Source organism: Podarcis gaigeae, assembly GCF_964106915.1.
Source record: "Podarcis gaigeae genome assembly, chromosome: 13".
NCBI classification, from domain to species: domain Eukaryota; kingdom Metazoa; phylum Chordata; class Lepidosauria; order Squamata; family Lacertidae; genus Podarcis; species Podarcis gaigeae.
Genome location: NC_139689.1, coordinates 13,445,543 through 13,467,693, shown reverse-complemented (window position 1 = coordinate 13,467,693; position 22,151 = coordinate 13,445,543). Strand labels below are relative to the sequence as shown.

The 22,151-nt window shown below is 43.4% G+C and overlaps 1 protein-coding gene and 1 long non-coding RNA gene across 9 annotated transcripts in view; both read left to right on the top strand.

The window, feature by feature from the left end:
- The first annotated feature begins 5,379 nt into the window (after positions 1-5,379).
- The window catches only part of SLC12A6 (solute carrier family 12 member 6), a 46,108-nt gene continuing 29,336 nt past the window's right edge, over positions 5,380-22,151 (top strand). For 3 of the 8 annotated variants that reach the window (XM_083706558.1, XM_083706557.1, XM_083706551.1), the window contains exons 1-2: positions 5,390-5,720; positions 6,540-7,719. In XM_083706558.1, coding sequence (XP_083562684.1) covers positions 7,473-7,719 — 247 coding nt within the window. In that variant the 5' untranslated portion in view covers positions 5,390-5,720; positions 6,540-7,472. Of the gene's footprint in view, positions 5,721-5,772; positions 7,720-22,151 lie in introns of those variants that run through there. The other 5 variants (XM_083706555.1, XM_083706559.1, XM_083706554.1 and 2 more) reach the window with 5 other exon arrangements.
- Positions 9,734-18,222, top strand: LOC310829143. Its single transcript, XR_014557189.1, has 2 exons — positions 9,734-15,564; positions 16,033-18,222. It is a non-coding gene; the product is annotated as an uncharacterized lncRNA (long non-coding RNA).

Here is a 22,151-nt window from a genome sequence, read left to right as displayed (position 1 = left end):
TATTAGAGCAGGGGTGCCCAAACTTTTTTCAAAGAGGGCCAGATTTGATGAAGTGAACATGTGTGGGCCGACCAAAGTTGTTGAGCTCTTTTTTTAGGATTGAAGTTGGTTTTTTTACAATTTTACTACCCCACAGTTTTCGAGCTTTCTAGGATTGGAGTTGCTGGGCTTCTTTTAAGGATTTTACCCCAGGACATATGCTGCCTCAGGGGCCGGATTAAATCAGATTAGGCCCCCAAAACAAACTTTGGACATGCCTGTATTAGGGTAATATTTGCCAACCTAGCACCATCCAGATGTTTTTGGCCTACAGCTCCAATGTGCTACCTGAGGCTGATGGGAGTTGCAGTCCAAAATACCCTCAGGGTGTTAGGTTGGTGATGGATGTACTAGATGTGTGCATGACAGACTTTTTTGCCCCAACAGATGAAGACAGAAGAAATGAAGCACACAACCCCAGAACAAGATGGCTGGGTTTTTGTGTGTGTGTTCTCTCACGCCTTCTGTTCCTTAGTCTCATTTTCTTTTGGTAGTGCTTTTAAGCAAGTTGTTGCTCTCCACTTCCCTCTGGGAGGCAGTATGTAACCAATACTAATTAGCATTGGTGTTCCGTGGAGGAGAGTGATGGCTCAAATTTGAAAGATCAAATACAAGCTTATTTGCCTGACAGAGAAGAATAACAACACCAATTCCTACAGATAGACAATACCAGCCTCTTTACTGAGTGGTTTGCATGGCTGGCAACATAACTGGGCCTAATAGCGCTCCACAACCTATGTCTGTCAAGGGACTAAGCCCAGTTTGCTGTCTGCCTGGGATTGCAGATAGGTTATGAATCACCTGGCAGGTCACTTACATAGCTGCTAGGCAACACTGGGTTACAGGCTGGCTGTAAGCTATTGTGTTTCATTTATCAGTCACAGTGGGGAATCCAGCAAGGAGATCCAGTCTCCTAGCTCCCTGTGTACTATTGGACACCGCTTTCTAATCGGAGGATAGGAATTCTTGCTGAACAGAAAAGTCTTAGGAAAGGAACATGTGCAGAAAGGGAATTATTAGGGTCAGAGCATCTGGTCAAGGATCTCTCGGATGGCATTTTAATCAAGAGGTCTCAGAACCGCTTGCCTATAGTGATTGTGATGACTGGGTTAGTTCCTAAAATAGCAGGCTTCAACTTTTCCAGACCCAAGCTCACCTTTAATCCAAACATGCATTTTGGGACCCATTTCTTATTTTTTTACCACCTATTTCTATGGCTGCTGCTGTAACCAATCTTCAGTTTGGCAACGATACAGTAGTGGGTGTTTATTCACCAGTTGAAGTCTAATGATGTAAATTTAGCAATAATTGGATGCTTATTAGCAACCAGGCTAAATTCATGGTGCTGGTATCCAAAGCCCAAACAACTTCAGACCAGGGTGTCTAAAATAATATTCTTAATCATTTTTTCCCTTTTTGCATTTACTCTCATTGATTGCTTGGGGGGAAAACCCTATTTTATTTTTGATTTTACAGCACTCAACAATGAATATAAATCTACACAAATAAAATTTTCTGCAACTTCCCTTCCTCCCCTTATGAGGATTTTTATTTTTCTGTCATTTTCTTACTGCATATCTAAATAACCTTTTTACAAATTTATCCTTTATAATTCCTTTAAATTTCTTACTGCTCATGTTTATATTAATCCTGCTAATGTTTTTCGTTGTTTACAATTTGTTTTCATATATTCAATAAATCCCCCCCCATTCTGTTACAAATAGTATCACTAGATCTCTTAATCTTCCAGCAAGTTTCGCCATCTTTGCATATTCCATCCATTTTAATTACCAATCATCTCTTTCGGGGGCCAGTTCCTCTTTCCAATTTTGGGCATATATCATTGGGCAACCATGTCTGCATACAGAAATAGATTTTTTCTGTATACTAAGAAGAAAAGCTACTGTTTTTTTTAACAGATTATTTTCAACATTACCCCCATTCATTATGGATCGTTTCACATAAGGCTTTTGCAATCTTACAGGACCACCACATATGAAAAAGGTCACTTATTTCTCTTTACAATATTCTTATACCTTATATACCCAACTGATCGCTGCACTCTGCAGGAGACAGCTTTTTTCAGATAGCATCCAGGGGTTCATTCAATATGATATAGGAATAGGGCCTTTAGTGGAGGAACCTACTCCTTGGAATTACCTCCTGTTAAATATTAAACTGGCACCATCTTATTGTCGATTTGGCATTACTGAAGACTACCTGAGGAATAGCTCAATTGGTAGAGCATGAGACTTATTAATCTCAGGACTGTAGCTTCGAGACCCGTGTTGTGTGAAAGATTCCTGCATTGTAGGGAGTAGGACTAGATGATCCTTGTGATCCCCTCCAACTCTCTGATTCTAAGGTTCCTCTTTGAAGAAGCCTTTTAAGTAGATTGATTTATAAAAAATATTTACATATACTGTTCATTTAAAAGATCAGGCTAGTTTACAACAATCCTTTTCATAAAACCATACAATTAAAAAAAATATCAACTAATACTTGCAGAATGATATTTTATTGATTGTCAGCATAAGCTTGGTGGCAGTCTGTAGACTATATGGGTTGGTGGTTCAACCCATATAGCCTGGGTCAGGTTTCCTGCATTGCATCCCTTGGCATCCCTTCCAACTCTATGATTTTTAGATGTTTTCATTGCACTGATATGTTTGCTGCCCTGGACTCCTTTTAGAAGGAAGGGTGGGATGTAAATTTAATAATGAGTAAATTTGCCTGAGAGTGGGATGCTGGGAAAAATATTCTATGAGTAATTTTGATGAGCTCCTCTCCCTCGTTGCTTGTGATGTGTCTTGGACGTAGCTTGGGGGAATCTGTGGTCCTCCAGATGTTGTTAGGCTCATTTTCCTTCAGCTCCAGCCAGCATAGCCAATAGTCAGGAATGACTGGAGTTGCAGTCTACCATCCTCTATATGGGCACAGATTAGCCACTCTTGGTTTACCTACAAATACACAGTGTCCTTTTCTCATCACCGTCCTTCAAGGCATGCTAGCCCTTATGGTCAGGGTTTTGTCCTAAGAAAACGGAGTAGCGCCTTTTTCTTAATCCCAATATACCTTAATTTGTAATGTGACATTATTCAGTGACCTATAGAAGCTGCAAAATAGTTGAACACCAAAGGTGCTTTGGTAGGGCAAGCCCTGGCAGCTGCCAATTTGGGGTATCATGAAAGGGCAGAAAATTGTTTATTATTACTGCATTTTTTGCGGCAAGGGAAGGGGTACTTATGGGATTTTCTGTGTCAGGTGCCAAAATAACTTCACTTGTCTTATTGTGCATTTTAACCTTGGGAACACCATTTGCTATGAAGCCTCAGGTAGAAAACCACCTAGGCTTAGGCCCTGTGCTTTGGGGAGGCAGTTAGCCACATGTTCCTGCTGAGACGCATTTTCTGCTCCTGGTTAGCAAACATATAAGCAGGAATTCAGAGGGGGAATATTAAGCTTTCTCCCTCATTATAAATTTTATGCTCTGCCATTGTGTTACCTCACTCCATTTCCCGTCTCAAAGCCGAGATGTTTACAGCTGGTCAGAGCCCAAGGGCAGCTCTTTTAAATGCCTCTTGCTCGCTCACATCCTGCCACTGAAACCACAGCAGAAGTAGGGGAAACCAATCAAAAAGCTGTAAATGGAAAGCCTTCTGTTGTTTGTTCTCAAAAAGCAGAAGGGCTGAATGGAGGCTGTGCATAACGAGTTAACAATTTCCAGATCAGCCCCCAGCCTCGCAGTTCTCTTGTGCTGTTCAGGCTGATTCAGCCATTTTGCTGGCAAGGGTGTGTAAATGGAAATAATTTTGTGACCTCAAGCATGCATAGCGTGAGCTTGGGATGTGCAAGAAGCAGAATGCACATGACTGACTGTGCTGCAGGGTGGCAACCACCATAGTCAGGAATATTCCTTAGGCTCATGTAACCATGTCCAAAACGCAGAATCCCTCTCCATGTTTCTCCTAACACCCAGTTAGGGTTATACTCCGAGTCAATGTGGTGCAGTGGTTCGGGGAGCATAGGACTCCATTGGGCAGGACCCAGGCTCAAATCCCCAGCCAGTCTTAATGCCCACAAAGTAAGTTTGGACCACTCTCAGCTTAACCCAGCTCACAGAGTAGTTGTGAGGATAAAATGGAGGGGAGAACTGTGCTGCTTTGTGCTCCTTGGAGAAAAGGTAGTATAAAGAAGTATAATAAATAACTCAAAAAGCCAGTTTGTTATTTAAGACGTTTCAGGGCTTAAAAGCACTGCTCTGTGTCTATTCCAGATACATTTTTTATACAAGTTGTGGTCATTCTGTGTTCAGAAGAACTTTTTACTTTGATATCTAATACCATTTCATGCAGGGGTTCCTGGTCCCGTGTGTGTCGGTGGAGCACATATAACCACGCCACACCCTTCTTCTTCTTTTCCCATCAAGGGGTAGTCAGAGGGAAACTGCCTCTGGCAATGAAAGCAGAACATATCTCTAATTGCTAGCTAACCTTGATGGCTAAACCACTTTTAAAGCCATCCAGGCTGGTGGCCATGCTTATACTTTTAATATAGCAAGGAAATCCTATATAGGTCAACAACTGGATATGGTTGAACTTCTGACAAGGCGATAGGACAATGCAGATTATCAGTTTTATGGGTACTGGCGCTCATATTTTACATTTTCCAGCGTGGGTAGCTGTACTAAGCAAAAAACAAGCCAACCATCAACTGTATTTGCAGTAGCAACCTATCCTCACAGGGTTGTTTGGGATTACATGAGGTGGGAGGGAAGAACCAGGTACACGGCCTGGAGATCCTTGGGAGAGGAAAAAGAAGGTGCAATAAATATTAATTAAATGAAAACTGGAAAGTGCCTTGCGGTATCTTAACGATAGACAGCAAAAAAAATATTTTACAGCATAAAGCTTTTGTGGTGTGCAGCCCACGTCCTCAAATTCACACAACTGCAGCAGTCCATGAAAGCTTATGGCACAAATAAAACACGCCACTTGCCTCTAAAGGTGCCAAAAGCCTTATATTTCACATGTGGAGATACAGTGGTACCTCAGGTTAAGAACTTAATTCGTTCTGGAGGTCCGTTCTTAACCTGAAACTGTTCTTAACCTGAAGCGCTACTTTAACTAATGGGGCCTCCTGCTGCCGCCGCGCCTCTGCTGTGTGTGTGTGTGTATAAAGGCGCAGTCTTGCCCTGAAGCCACACTGCACAGGGCCAGCCATACAAAAAATTATTTATTTATTTTTACCATAATTTTTATTATTTCTCTCCCCGCCTTCCTCCCGCCCCCGGTTCTTCTGTGGAGAAGATGAAAGCCCAGCAACAGCAGCCGCTGCTCGCTCCTGCGCACGCGCGGGGAATCAACCGCACGGGCGAGGAGGGGGGGCACCGGGGAGGATGAGGACAAGCGAGGAGAGTTACACGCTTCGCCAACCCCACCTCCCCGCCCCCGCCCGCCCGCTGCCCGCCTCCTCCTCCTCCGAGCCGGCATCTGAGATAGCGGCAGTGGAGCTGCGCGCGCGGGCAGGAGCTAGAGCTGCCTGCAAGCTGCCGCCGGCGTCACCGCAGCGGCGATCATAACAGCGGCGGCCGAGGTGGCAGCGCACGCACGCACGCACGCGCGCGAGGGACACCTCGGAACGTTCCGAGAGCAGCAGCAGCAGCGGAGCGCGCGCCTGAGGTAAACAATTAACGGTCACTTAACTGCCGCTTCTTACTTTCTCGGGGGGCTCCCATCGACCCAGGGGCTAGTGGTGGCGGTGGCGAAAGAGACAGGGCTGCGCACGCGCAGTTTAAACATCACCCCCTCCCCAATTTCTGCACAGTGACGGGGCAGGTGTGGAGCGCACACCTCTTATGCACCTCCTTTCCCTCCCCATCTTTTCCAAGAGTTATTGTACCTTCTCACAGTGGCTCACACTTAAGCTTTTTTGGGGGTGGGGGGCTAATAATTTATGTGGGGCAGGCTTGCTTGCTAGGGTGAGGGAGAGCTTCCTCGCCCCACCTACCCTTGCCCTGCACACCTGGCGCAAGCTGGAGAGATCTTTGCATGCTGCCACTCGCACCGTTTGCCTCTCTGCCCTTGGCATTGCTCAGCCTCGCACCACCCTCTCGCTTGCAGTCCTTGGGTGCCTTCTCTGATGCGCTTGCCTCTTCGGTTGATTCGCAGAGCACCCCCCCCCTTGCCACCTCAGAAGACGTGCACCCCTTTGCGCTCTTGAGGGCCGTGCCAAATTGACATTTCCTCTTGCCTCTGGAGTTGCAATGGGTGGCGCATGCATGCTTCCAAACTTGGCTCTCCGGGAACAGTCTTGCCCTCGCTGTCTTGAACCTGCCTCCGAGCCCTTATGGCATAGCATGTGTGTGCCCAAGTGTGGGAACTTTGGGGGATTGGCGCAATACACACCACGGGGTCCCTGTGTGGAAATGACTCATCCCTGCAGTTTCAATTTTGTGTAAGACACTAGACTTACATCTATATCCACTCTTGTTTCTCCAGGACCACCTAAGAAACATAACGTTCTTTTTCACGCTGTTGGGGAGCTGCAAACCCTTGTACTAGGCCCCATCCAGGGGTTATCTTCTCATACCAGGACCTTTGAAAAGCCACCAGAAGCCTGTGAAGTAATTGTGCATTACTTTTACAAGGGACAACATCATAACAGCTCTTTGTGTTTGTTTTCAAAGTTCTTGCACTGGGACATTTCTTCTCCTTGGACTGAGATATGAAGGTTCTTTAATAATTGTTTCCAAGCCAGATTTCTAAGGGATATTAGCAATGAAGAAAACCCTCTTTCCTTGCATGTCACACTGGAAAACAAGTGGATTATTATTGAACTTTCACAAGGAACCCTCTAGCCTTTTTGTGTGCTTTGCAGATCTTTGCACTGAGATTTTCCCAGGCGGGAAGAAATTACCTCTATGCATTTTGCTGTGCCAAAAGATATTTGCCTCATAAACAAAACTTAACCGGGATCTGTGCGACAGTCTGTTACAACTCACGTTAATTCCAGGAGTTTTGCAGTGCGACCCTTTGGTAGACAAAGATTACAGTCAACGTTCCTTTAGATCCATAGGCTCCCTCTGAACAGGAAACTGCCTTACTTGCCTGACAAATGGGAATCTTCAGACTAATCACTCATGAAAATTGTTGTCTTGACAAAATCTTAGGTAGCATCTTCACTAAGTCTTCAGCTCTGCTTGTGGAAAATACATCTGATAATCATTGATATCTAGATACAAAGTTGTGTCTGACCGTTTGTGAATAAATGTGAGACATGAATCTTTCTCTTGAGAGAGAGTACTTAGTAACCCTGTTGGTGTCTGCTCTTTTGGGTGGTCTTCTTCTTCTTCCTGCTTAGCACTCCAGGCAACTCTTGATTAAAGTCACCAAGGAAGTAATTATTTCCCCCCTTCCATTCCTGCTGTCAAGATGGCTTCTGTCCGGTTCATGGTCACTCCCACTAAAATAGATGATATCCCAGGCCTGTCAGATACCAGCCCAGACCTCAGCTCCCGCTCCAGCTCCCGCGTCCGCTTCAGCTCCAGAGAAAGTGTCCCTGAAACAACCCGCAGCGAGGGTGCCAGTGACTTCTCTAGAGCAACCAGTTCACTGGCCACTGAAGCAGCTGAGCCGGCCACTGACAAGACTACCAATCCCCGCACAGATGCGGCTGAAGGTAGGTTGTCTTTGGCATATTGGGTGGGAGAGGGGACATTTGAATGGTAGAGGCAACCTTGTTAATGGAGAATTCTACCTATTACCACCTTGGGGACTTGATGGAGGTGCACAAAGCTTAAATAGAGTTTACAGCTTAGAAGTTCCAGAAAGGACTGCTCAAGTCTTGGCTGTGCTGCAGATACAAAAGGCTATCTTCTGTGATTTGGGTTATGCAAGGTGGGACTGAAGGTAGAGGGGGATCTCCTGTGGGTCTGACAATTTATGCATGTGTTTTGAATCAACTGTTTTCTAGCAGATGGTGTTTTCAGACACGAGTGGATTTTTTTGATTCACCTCTCCAAAATACATAACCTTGATGTGGCCCCTTCTTTTATGTCAAGGGCTTGGCTGTATAGCAGACAGAATACTTCACTACCAAAATTTCCTCATCCCTCTTGCTGGGAACAGCTCTTGGCTTCCTATTTTCTAAAATGGGGAACATGCAAAGTAATTCCCTCCCCCCAGGCCATAATTTCTTTCTGAGGGTATCTGTGCTTCTGCTTTGTCCAGCTTTTCAGATTATCTGTACTTCAGTTTTGTTGTTGTTTTTTTTGTGCCAGGAATTGCTGAGCAAGACTCATGGGAAATGACTCTGGAGAATTTCAGTTCCCCTAATCTTGTTGATTTCCTTGTCTCATGCATTTTAAAACGACAGAATATGTCTGAGGTCAGACTGGTCTTTGCTCTATCACCACTGACTTAGTCACATCTTCTACTGTGGAGTTTATGAATAGCAACATTAAACTATCAACAGTCTTTGTAGATTCAGCCAGATTCTGATCTGTAAGATTTACTAATCTTGTGATAGATACTTCAGAGACACTTTTTTGTTTTGTTTTTGAGATACGTGCACATAAAAGGGCATTGATAGGACACTCTATTCATTTACACACACCACACACACACACCCCAACCTTATTCTGGATTGTGTTGGTTGTGAGACAGTAGCATGATCCTGGCCCCACCCCCAAAAAAACTGAAGATGAGAATGAAGAAATGCTTCACTAGATTGTGAAATAATAAAGTTGTTTGCAGTTGATGTAAATTGGGATGGGAAAGTTTTTGAAAATGATATACATACAGTAAAATGTACCATAGGTGGAGTGAGACCTGTAAATATCAATTTGCTTGCTCAGCTGAGATTAGCAAGAATGACCTCGGGGCAGTTTGGTAGGAAAGCTTCTGTAAATTTGATTCCTCTCTATTTATCCATATTTAGCTACCCAGCTAAATGTCCTAGTTTATTGCACCTATTTTCTTGATTAAGGCAGCAATCATATCAAGATCTACTGGAATGAGCAGATTTAGGATCCAGGGGATCTGTAATTGAGTCAGGAGGTTCCCAGGACAGCTGGGCTATGCTGACATTGCTCATCCTTGGCTCAGCCAAAGGTACACCGGTATATCTCCCATCCCAGCCGAGCCAGGCCCAGTGGATCTTAAGCCAGCATAAGCCTTAAAAAAACGAGGCATTCTGGGGTAGGACTAGGGGGTAAGGGGGCACTTAGACTGGAACATAAACCTGTTCAGCTCAGTTACATGACCTGGCTACCCAGCATAAATTAAGCTGACACAAGGGTGATGTAATCAAACACTAATTAACACATAATTTATCCTGCCTTAACTTTACACCAGCTTATTGTGTGTAGGATTACTTTCTTAGGGAGAACTATTTCCCATAGCTATCCTTCCACACCATAGTCACACTTCTTCCATAGACGTACTTGTTATTCAAAGAACAAAAACAAATTCCCATTCAAATACCCTCTGTGCTGTTTCCTTCTTTTCTACAGAAATGAATGCAGTACATGTCTTATATGCAAAAAGCCTGCACTCTACCTTGCATCTGGCTTCTGTAGGCAAAAACCAAGGGAATCTGTGACTCCGCTGACGCATGGTAATAAGATCAATGGTTATAAAATTAACTCACAGGAGTCAATACTAAAGAATATTTAATATCTGGTGGCGTCCTTGGTGCTATTGCCTTGCCAGTGGCCACCTTTTTTTGTTTTACTGATTGTGCTCTTGTGCCTTTAAAACAAAGTGGACAGACAGAGATATAAAACAATGAAGGGTGTTATTATGGCCCCTTAAAGACAACAGATTTACTGTTACAGGACTAGATGGTTGGACAGTGTTCTCGAAGCTACCAACATGAGTTTGACCAAACTGCAGGAGGCAGTGGAAGACAGGAGTGCCTGCCGTGCTCTGGTCCATGGGATTACGAAGAGTCGGACACGACTAAAAAATAACAAAAGATTTCATGAACTACAGTATATTTTACCAGAATAATTGTAGATAGGTGTGAGATTGGCTCTTCTTGAGCTGATGACTTCTAGGCTCAGGAGGATTCTAGTCTGTCATGTGGCTTGGAATCCCTTCAGTTCCTAATCTTATCATGTGTCTCTGAGGGGAAGGGAAGTATGGGAATTAGTGTCTCAACCATGGGACTTTTACTTTGGGCTCTACAGTAGCATCCTGACTTGGTTAGTCACACCCTTGCCTATTATTAGAACTGATATTCCCCCAAGGGGAGCATCACTACTTTCAGGTTTTAGTTTCTGTTTCTTAGCAGTTAGGGCTAAATTATACATTGCTTTAGTCATGTAGTTTGCCTTAAATGCAGGATTTTTCTTTCACAAATAGCCACTGGAGATGCAAGCAGATTGGGGCCTTGATGTGGGAAGATAAATTACCCTTTGCCCACCGCTGTGGGTTAAGGCTCTCCAGATGGTCCTAGGCCAGTGCTCCACATAACCCAACCAGGGGTCCATTGCTACCATAGAGATAACAACATGGTCAAAAGTAGGGTGCCCATGGCTTGAGTTTTGAAAAACAGGGTCCTCAGGTAATTAGGAACCATTATCCTAGGCTGATTGATGGCTCCACCATGCTTGTGAAAGAAAAAACTTGCACTTCAGGGCAACCCTTGTAATTAATGCAACCTGTAATTTGTCCTTTGTATATGCCTGCCAATTTTGCTCCTTTTCTGCCACTATACGATACCTCATCTCTATGCATCAGTCTTTGTTTTCTAGTTTGCTTTTTTACATCTTACCTGCAAAAAAGCAATTGATCTAAAATAACCTCAGGAAACAATTGGACTCATTCCCATCAAATCTAAGAGTTGGCTTACATCATAATATCAAAATAGTATGTGGGCTTTCGCTTCACCTCTCCTTCGGTTTTAGGGCATTACTGTAAGTCTGGAAGCTTAGTTGTGGACCTACGTGCATGTATGCAGGTTCATGTGCATGCTTTAGTAGGTCTTCCATAGCTGATGGTGTTTTAGGCTGTGACTCTAAGCTCAGCCTGCACAGCTTGTGACCCAACAAGCTGGATGCAGCTCACTAGGCGTGTATTGTGGCCTGCCATATGCTCAGTATCTTCTTCCCCACTTTTTGAAATCCTAGCAGTAGAAACAGGAGATTAATGACCCCCCTCAATGCATAACTGGTGGGCTGTGTTCAGCTTGGTGGCTCACAGCTTCTGCATGTGTGTTTTAAGGACAATTAAATGAATTTAAATCCCATTACTTGCTCATTTCAGTTGCCTGATGCTCTTATACTCTTTTGCTCATTCTTCTTCTTTCTTTATTGGGTTAAAACATTGTGTCATAGGTTGCAGGGGCATTGACATGACCTGTAAATGGTCCTGACTTATATTTGAAGCATTGGACAAGGTAGCATTTAAGGTTTTGTTTATTTATTAGAAAACGTGTACCTCACCTTCTATTGCAGTCAGAACGCTGAGGGCACCTTTTCCAGTTTATTGCAGCCCTGCAATAATTGCAATATCTTTGGGATTTTCCCCCACAGGTAAATGCATTTAGGTTAGGGCTGTAAACAGTTTTGAGGCATGTTAACAAGTGAAAGTTGGTGGACCAGCTTTTGCTTCTATCTTAGCTGAACATTAATGTGCATATTTTCTCCCCTGCATATTGTCAATGTCTCAGAAAGTCTAACCCTTCAGGTTTAAGGAATCATTTGCTGGTACTACATCAGCCAATCACTATTTCCTCCCCCACTCAAACACTTGATTTTCTAGGCATCAGTTTACAGCAGTCATTTATACTCCTACCCCCTCTTCCTTTCAGATCATGTTGACATTATATGCAGACCCACGCTGTAAATGTAGGTCATCCTGCAAAAAACATGTTTTGCTCTTTGGATTTCCCCCCAATGGACAGAGTGCCTGCTGTTTTGTCATTTTTCTCTTCTGGTTAAATGCCCTATCATTGGAGACCCAACCCTTCTGAAGTTGTAAATGAAGCCAGAAAGCCTTCTCTCCCCCAAACTCCAAATGCACATGTATCAGACTAGATAAGTTGTATAGTCAGCCAGCCAGTGCTTCAGGGACTCCATGTCCCTGCCGCCTAGGCTGGTTTATCTCCTCAGAGATACCGGCTGTCGTTTTCAAATGGGAAACTGCTCTCTGCTGCTGTGTCCTTGTTGTGAAAATATTTGTGATTTGTAGAGGTTGGCAATGAGGGTGATGGCTCCTCAAGTCAAGGATGTGTGTAAAAGAAAGCTATATTCTATGTAGGTGGGAAAACAAATTCTTTAGTCTTGGTTGAGTATTACTCTCTCCCCCACCCCTGCCCCAGTACATCTTAATTTACATTTGTCAGCTCCACACACCCCCATATACTCTTGGGACTTATTTACATATGCAGAATTTGGTTAACATATAATAACTTATATAAGCATATGTACTCAGTTAGGGAAGGTGTGCACATGTACACACAGACGTTGCAAAGCTTGGTTTTCAGGACACAAAGACCCCCAGGTTTCCAGGCGCAGGTTTGTAAATTTGTATGTAAAGGTTGCTTTGTTTACTTTTGTTCTTAATTTGCACTTAGGTATGGTCCTGGATATTTCTATGGGCATTTTTCTGTCATGAGCAAACACCTTCGCCTACCATTGCTCACTATTTTTTGTATTCCGGTCCATAATACTCCCCATTTTCTCTGCACAAGATGGCTTGTGTTTAGGGAATACTCCAAGGACCCTGTTGTGCTTCTAAGAGAGGCAGTACTAATTTTATCCTGGTGGACACCTTGGGAAAGAATGGAGAGTGCCATTTCCAGTAATACAGTATGTCTCTTTGGCAGATAGGTGCAAACAGATAAGTGCTAACTTTCTTTATTAAATCTGAAAGCTGGAATTCTGCTTATTTGCCTAGCTCACATGTTAAATGCCATTTTGTCTATGACCTAATCATGTCCACACAGATTTCCCAGACAATAGCATCTGGTGTCCGTACTTCTTCTGTTCTTTGTTTATGCCAGATAACAATCTGCTTTCCTCCCCCATTTTTGTTTTCTCCCCCACTTTGATCCTGTAACAAGAAGCTCTTTGGCTGCTGCTGCCTACGCCTGTTTCATTTCATATGCTCAGCAGAACCCCAGAGTGGAGAAAGCTGTTGTTTCTTAGATGTGCACTTTAGCCCCCAATCCCTACCATTAGATCAGAGAGTTCACATGCCCCTTTGGTGCTGCCTCTTGTGAGGGGAATGCCACATCCCTGTGAGCTGTGGATAAAGAAGTATTCAAAGCACATGAAAGGTTAGCCCATCAGCCTGTAGTAACTTGGAGAATATGTCCTGAGAAGTTTATGTTTGTTTTATTCTCTCTCTTACCTATCTTACACTTCTTAGATGAATGGATGCCTTTTGTGAAATATGAATATGGTGCTGTTGAGTAAATGTATGCAAGTTTCAGCATAATTTCACTTTCCCACACATTGTCTATCATTAGATGTCATCTAGATTTTCACAAAAGAACTAGTTGCAAAATTATGGAATTGAAACAAGTCCAATAGACTGTATGTGGATGTCCTATATACCTAAGGAAGAAGGACCTACAAAATCCTTGTTCTTGAAGCTAGAAGATGAGTATGCAGGGACAAAGCTCACACTCAGCTGAAGATTCCTAACTATAGGATGCAAAGAAGTGATGATGCTCCCGGGAGGATTGCCTGGGTGGGAAAACGCGTGTAATTTGGAGGGTTGCTTTTCTTTATACTTGAACCTGCTCAGTTAAGGGTTGTCTCTCTAGTAGTAAGAACAGCGCCTCACCTTTTTGGCATGTGCGTATCATGTGTTTGGATCCAGGTATAGTTAAGAAATTGTTCTTAATGTTAGACTTAAATCTGTCTTAGAATATTTTATGGCTTTTTGGCTTTTCCCACCATGTTTTGAATGAAAAACGAATCCCTTCCCTGAGAACTTATTAAATTTTTTTTTGAGGATTCAGCATACCTTCTCCCCTCCCCAACAGACAGACTTTTAGCCTTTTCTCATACAATATACTGGGTAGACCCTTATTTTCATCTTCACAGCTGAATCTTTTTCAATTTCATAATACTGTAATAAAACTGTAGTATAGGCTTAATGCTTTGAAGGGTATCCACTGTCAAAATATACTACCTTAGGGGCAGGAAATCCTTTTTATTCCAAGTGCCACATTCCTTCATGGAGAACCTTTGGGGGGGGGGCACATACCAATGGTGTATATGGCCAGAGGTAGTAGTGGGTGGAGACAGGGATAAAACGCAGGCAGACCAATTGTTGACTTTTGTATAGCAGGCTACATTCCAGCCACACAAAATTCAGACGTTTCCACACCTAAACACATGCACACATCTCTCCATCCAGGCAAGCAAGATACATTATCAAGTTCAAGGAGTCACTGCAACTAGGCGAAAGCACCTGAGGAGGGCTCAGAGCACAACTTGTGAGGGTGTGGTTTGGGGAGGAGGCATGGCCTGAGGAAAGTGCTCAGAGTCAGATAAGGAGACCTAGAGGGCTACATTTGACCCCCTCCCCCCCATGCCTGAGCTTTCTCCTTTTCTTACTATCTTGTCTTTCTGTTTTGCCTGCCTCAGAATAGCAAGCTGAAATCAATTAATTGGATTTCCTTGTACCAGCTCCATTTGTGGTTTTTTGGTCCCCCAAATTACTGAATTGGTTGGAATGCATTTGGAGACCTAAAGGGCTTTACATTTGATGCCTCTGCTCTAATGTAACTGATGTGCTGCAGCTGATGCACTTAGGGAGGTCATTAGTAAATGAGTTACTCTGGACTTCTCCAAGAACCAAGATTACGGTCTGTCCTGGCTTTGCCTTTGGTCTTTGTGCTCCTGGATTTAGTCAGAGTGGGAAGTTGGAAGGGCAAATCTGAAACTGGACACTTAAACATTTGGTGGCCATCTGTGTATTTACTTTAGGAAGCTAGTTTGTTGAGCCATTAGGATTCCCGTGGGTTAGTAAGAACAAAAAGCTCACCTGTTGCAATCAGAAGTAAATACAGGGCCCTTTGTAGTAGTCTGATGCTTTCTGTAAAGACTCTTGGAGAACTAAATAGATAAGACAAAGAGCTTTTTAATATTCTGAACAGTAGTAGTGTTGTTTCATCATTAATAAATGGCCAGCTATAAATCCAAATGCTTTCTACAAGCAGAAGAATGACCCTACGCCTACGCCTAAAATTCTAGTATCTTAACTAGAATCACAAATGTACCTGCTGTTCTAGGATAGCGTGGGCTGGGGATGGAAAACAATACATGAACAATGTAGTGGCTGTGAATCTCACTGCTTGACATCCTTTGGAAGTAACTGTTAGCCTAACCTAATTTACAGGGTTCTTCTGATAAACAACACTCTGAGCTAATTGTTACAAATGAAACAAATAACATGATAGCTTGTGAATTGGTACAGCAGTTTTAGTGGCTTGGCTGATGTGGATCAAATAGAAATGTTGCAAATGTATATGGAGAAGCAGTCATGCAAGTGTCATGGTTCAGTTGTTGTTGTTTAGTCGTTTAGTCGTGTCCGACTCTTCGTGACCCCATGGACCAGAGAACGCCAGGCACCTCTGTCCTCCACTGCCTCCCGCAGTTTGGTCAAACTCATGCTGGTAACCTCAAAAACACTACCCAACCATCTCGTCCTCTGCCGTCCCCTTCTCCTTGTGCCCTCCATCTTTCCCAACATCAGGGTCTTCTCCAGGGAGTCTTCTCTTCTCATGAGGTGGCCAAAGTACTGGAGCCTCAGCTTCACAATCTGTCCTTCCAGTGAGCACTCAGGGTTGATTTCCTTCAGTATGGAGAGGTTTGATCTTCTTGCAGTCCATGGGACTCTCAAGAGTCTCTTCCAGCACCATAATTCAAAAGCATCAATTCTTCGGCGATCAGCCTTCTTTATGGTCCAGCTCTCACTTCCATACATCACTACTGGGAAAACCATAGCTTTAACTATACGAATGGTTCAGTAGAGTGAGTGAATTCCCCCCCCCCCCTTGTTTGTGTCACAGACTGATTTCACTGCCCAGCACACAGCAGGTACTCTTGAATGTGTCCCTTTTGTTAACATGTTGATGTGTGAGTGTTCCTGTAAATAGGCAAAATGACAAAAGACAAGACTGACTTCAGTAGACACTCAGGAAATTGTAATGGGCATCTCTTCTTCTTAGCGTTACATCCTGCTTAATCTCTTCTGTGGCCAAAACTTATAGAAAGGCTCTAGTCCAGTGTTTCCCAACCTTTTTCTGACCATGGCCCTCTTCCGACCTTGTTTCTTTCCTGTGCCCCCAATAAGTACAAATCAATACAAATCTGAGATTCTGCCCCCCCAAAAAAAATCCTGGCTATGCCCATAACCTGCCCCCCACGTCCAACTGGTAGAAAGGTAGCTATTTGAATGTTTTATTTGTAAATAGAACATGCTTTATTTATAATTTTATAATTTATATCAAATACATTTACATAAAATTCTAGGAACATAATGAAATATTGTTGAAGCAGAAAAACATAAAATCATGGAGCTGGAACGGACCCCAAGGGTCATCTTTCTAGTGCAACCCCCTTCAATGTAGGAAACTCAGCTAAAGCATCCATGACAGATGGCCATCCAACCTCTGCTTAGAAACCTCCAAGGAAGGAGAGCCCAGAACCTCCCAAAGGAGATCTATTTTCCATATGTTATAAAAAGTAAACCACTTATTTGACCCCAGTTACCTGACACAGAGGGGGAAACGTACAGATACAGTCCAAAAGGCACACAGGGAGTTCTGTATATATGGGAGAATTTTAAAAAGTAAGTGGTCCTCACTGACCTGGTGCAAAAAGATCTTGTCATCTGGAGGAGCCTAGGCTGCCTAGATAAAACACTATAGTCCCACATATCCATATCTGGGAGTAAGACCCACTAAACCCAGTGCGGCTATCTTCTAACTAGACACTGCGTTATTTACTAGATGCAAGTCAGCAGGACCAAATGACCCCGTTCGGCTAGGCGCTGTGGTGGATTTCCCCCTGCGCCTTGCAGAGCCAGGCCAACGATACCGATGGGCCCTGTGCCCCTCAGCAACATCCAAAAGTGCTGATCCACTTGGCGCTGGGGTAGATTGCCCAATGGGCACAGCACTAGCGGCAGCAACAAGCAGCTCTGGCTTGTCCAGCCCTACCCATTGCTACCCCACCACCACAGTTGCCTGACCTGGGGGTTCTGGATCATGGGCTCTACTGATCAAAATGGGAGCCTCAGTGATCACCCTCTCCCGCGGGAAACAAACCAGGACTGCTCAAAGCAAATGCACATGGCAAAAAGGAGTGCTAGGCTCTTTTGGGCTAGCCCCTTACCCACTTGTGACTGGCCAAGCAGGTAGCCAGCCAATTAGGATTCCCCCTTCACTTCTCACTTCCCTCTGTGGCCTCCTAGCCTCTTGCGCCCCCCCCCCCCCATTTACACACTTTTCACCTGGGGGCCCCTTAGTATATCCTGGGGGGCTCCAGAAGGCCATATGGCCCCTAGTTGGGAATCACTGCTCTAGTCTTTCTTCATATTAATCTAGCCTTTCTAGCTTTCCAACATTTTTCATCAACTGTAGCAGTCCAAACTGAATGGAGAACTCTGGTTGTGGTTTAATAATAAAATTAATCCTAACAATTGTAGACTCTGAGAGATTTAGACAAGCTTAGTAATTTTGTGTGTGTGGATAAGTAACTTGGGAGGCATTCATACAGTATTTATGTATATAAGTGCCAATAGCAGGGAAACGAAGGAGAATTGTGACAAAGGAGAAAGTAGGTATTGATAAAATGTTGCAAATTGATAAACTATTTTTATAACGGTAACATGTTTGGATAGGTCTGTTGTACAGTGCACATTTGACAGAAATAGAGGTAAATGAACATCAATAACTTTTCAACTTAAGAGAATAATACCCTTTTTCATCGCTGGTATTTAACCTTTGTGAAGACGCCGGTTTTAAAGTTCTGCTATAGTCATATCTAATAAATGAAAATAATAGAAAATAGCTCTATGCACTGGTGAGTGTATGACATACAGTATCTCAATTATCAATGAAAAATTAATGGCTACATTTCAGGACTTTAAATGTTGTCAGAGCTGTTGAGTCTATACCCAGGTGAAGAAAATGAAGAAAATAGTAATTAAGAAAGATATGCAAGAGAAGATGAAAATAGTTTGATATTCTGCTAAACTGCGGCAAAAAACTGATTGTGGCTACAGCCCTCTATATACATACTTGAGAATAATTTCCACTGAGTGAATGTGTACTGATGATGGTACTGATGTGGACTGATGATGGTCCAATTTTTAAAATACCAAGTATTTCTATAGCAAAAAAGGAACATTCTTCTTAAATTTCTTTTTTTCTAAATAGGTTAGTAAAAGTAGCACGGAAGGATGTTATTTACCATATTTTTCGCTCTATTGTATGCACCGGACCATAGGACGCACCGGACCATAGGAGGGGGAGAACAGGGGAAAAAAAATTTTCCCCCTTGTTCTCCCCCTCTAAAAACAAGGTGTGTTCAACGTGCGTTCACCTGAAACCTCCGGTGGAGGCTTTGGGTTCCTTTCAACCTGCTGTTTGGGGCTGGCGGGGGGAGAGCGCTGCTTCCCCCCCCCCCCGCCAGTCCCAAAGACCAGGTCGGGGAACAGCGTGAAGGCGGCGCTCCACCTCCCTCTGTCCCCCAAGCTTGTGGGGCTGGTGGTGGGGAGAAGCGCTGCTTTCCCCCACCGCCAGCCTCCAAACCAGGTTGAGGAACAGTGGGAAGGTGGCGCTCTGCCTCCCCGCTGTCCCCCGAGCTTCTGGGGCTGGCGGTGGGGAAAGCAGCGCTTCTCCCCACCGCCAGCCTTCAAACCAGGTCGGGGAACAGTGGGAAGGCGGTGCTCCGCCTCCCCGCTGTCCCCTGAGCTTGTGGGGCTGGCGGTGGGGAGAAGAGCTGCTTTCCCCCACTGCCAGCCTTCAAACCAGATCGGGTTTGGAGGCTGCTATCTGCAAACCTTGGGAGCCCGGCGGGAACTCCCGCCAGGCTCCCAAGGCTTGAGGATATCTGCCCGAAGCCCGGGGCGGCTGCGCAGCGCTCCCTGGGCTTCGGGCTGCAGGCTGCTATCCGCAAGCCTTCGGATTTCGGCGGGCACTCCCGCCACGCTCCGAAGGCTTGCGGATAGCTTCCTGAAGCCTGGAGAGCGAGCGGGGTCGGTGCGCACCGACCCCTCTTGCTCTCCAGGCTTCAGCGAAAGCCTGCATTCGCTCCATAGGACGCACACACATTTCCCCTTCATTTTTGGAGGGGAAAAAGTGCGTCCTATAGAGCGAAAAATACGGTAATCCATTATACTGGATATAGTATTTTTCCCCATATAAAACAACAAATCTAGAGTAAAAACAAGTAAATTGCAGCAAAATGTTAAGGAAGGATAGCTGGCACATGTGAATATTTCCGTCTGCTATATTAACTGTGCCAGGTCATTAGTGGGAGTAAAATGACGATAATGCTAGGTTGTGGAACAACCTGGCACATCTACGTCTTTAAAGGTACTGTCCTATACACACTTACGTGGGAGTAAGTCTCACTGAACTCAATGGGGCTTCCTTCTGGGTAGGCAAACGTGTAGGATTGTAAGAAAATATTTTTGATATGGGGAAGAAATATCTGGGATGGATGTTTTAAAGAAGTTTTTTATCATCAAGACTTACCGGTAGTTATTGCCAGGTATGTTAGTGTTCTTAGGAAGTGGGAAAGTACCATCATGACCAGATTTTAAGGATTTTATTTAAAATAATTTACCTTTCATTGTAAAAACAAGTCAGTTTACAAAATAAAGTCAATAAAATAACAACAAACCATACAAAGAGCTATCCACAGTTCATTAGATCAATACTAGGGATCAGTGCTTGGGAGTGCCAACATGAATGAACACCTGCACCATAAATAGGTGCCTGCTGTATTACCAACATATAGGATATTAATTTATGACACTGCATTCAGTATTTGCCGATACAGTTTTGATGTTACAAGAACATTAAACGAGACACATTAAACATAATAACCAGAAGTGAGAAGTGGTTAAAATAACTAATTGTGAGCAAACATTTCAGAGTCTCTTCTCAAATGTTTACACTATTTATGGTTACAGAGATATAAATACAGAAGGCAACGGGAGAGAAACTTGCAGACCAGCATTCCTGCTGCACAGTGGAAATATATTTGTGCCACAGGGGACTTCAGTTTCAACAGATGCAGCAATAAAGACAAATGTTTACAAAACAGTAAACAAGAACCATAATTAGGAGTTTTAAAACAGAACAGCACATTAGAACATTTTGTTATTTTTGAAGCCCACTGGTTTAATTTTTGCTGAACTCATGGTTCTTGAGCAATTGGAGGTAATGACATAAAACATGGTGTGACTCTGTATTTAATTTGTAATTAATAAAGAGCAGAATCTGGCCCTTGCTTCATTGAGTCCTGAGAGTTAAGAGGGTCATTGAACTCCATACCGTGGCAGAACTTACTCAGACCTGTATAGTATAGCTCCCCTCAGCATGTGACATGCTGACCTCAGTCTCCTTTCATTCCACTTCGGGGCATTAGCTTGGACCTACATGCTTATAGAGCTGGAGTAAAGATCAATGGAGGAATAACTGGAACAGCCAGCACTGAAATAGCAGAAGAAGATACAGCCAGATTATAATCAGAGGGTATATGTAGTGATTTGCAAATTGTTGGTTAGAATAACTTGCCAAAGGATCACAGGAACTTTATGAGTTCTGAATAAAGAACATTCTTTTTGGAGATATATTTTGGGCTCTAGTCTCCAAGCTGGACTTCTGACTCCTTTATGCTTTCTGAGGATGACGTTTTCCTCCAGTTCTGATGAGCTCTTTTGATCTTGAACAAATGCTTACATTTTATAAGAAGAGGGGATGTGTGGGACTCAAACCTGTCGAAGATGCATGGCACTGATATTGTAACCATCATAGCGTCAGAGGGGATTCTTATTTGCAGGCACACTAGATTCCAAGGATGTTTTGAAGTGTGCAGTGTACATGCAAGTCTACGGATCTCATATGCAACCTTAACGCTTAGTTTTCTGACCTTTTGACGTTGAACCTTGCTGTGCTCTGGAATTTGGCTCCCGAGGGTTAATGCAGTAAAAAACAACAAAGATAAAATTCAAATAATTTATTATATTAAAAAGAGAATTAGGATACCTATTAAAAAGTATTGGCACATGCTTTCATAAGCAACCCACCAATAGGCTAGTTTTAAAGATTTAGCATAAATAAAACATTGCATAGAAATACATACCATAGCTGGAATGAAGGGAAATTGTTTAGGAAAATTGATAGAAAACCAGCCATAATTTTCTCTGAAACTAGAATATGCAGAAAACAAGAAAGTGTAATGATTCTAAAAGCTGCTTTAAGAGCACAACCTCCTACAAAAAAACAAAACAAAACAAAAAACTACAGGTGTGCATGTGTGTGTGAGTGAAGGAAGGAAGGAAGGGGGGGAAGGAAAGAATCCAATTTGGTGATATTGATAAATGAACAAAGTTCATTTATCAAGTGAACAGGGAAAAGGTCTGGCAAAGAGTTGGCTTCTGAAGGTGTTAAAGCAGCTTGCAGTGTGAGCTTTTTGACTTTATAGGAATAGTGGAGAGAGAAAAAGTAATCGGCTGAGGCAAGGGTAAAGAAATAGTCTTTGGCGCTGGTGAGAAGTCCAGTGAAAAGACATGAAATGGACTGTGAGCACATGAGAGCCAGTGTGGTATAGTGTTCTTAGACTGTCAGGTTAGGACATGGGAGGCCAGGGTAAAATCCTGTCTTCCTGATAGTTGCATATGATGGTATTCAAAGTTTTTTTTAAAAATACTACCAGCCAGGAAGAGCTTGTTCTAAATTTTTGAGAATTGGTTTCTAAAATACATCTTCTGCCTGCTGTCCAGCTGGCTGGCTGGCTGACTAGTTGAAAATACATACATACATACATACATACAGGCATCATTTTATTTGTATGCTGCCTTTCCATTATTAGAACCATGTACAAGGTGGCTTGCAACATGAAAAAAACA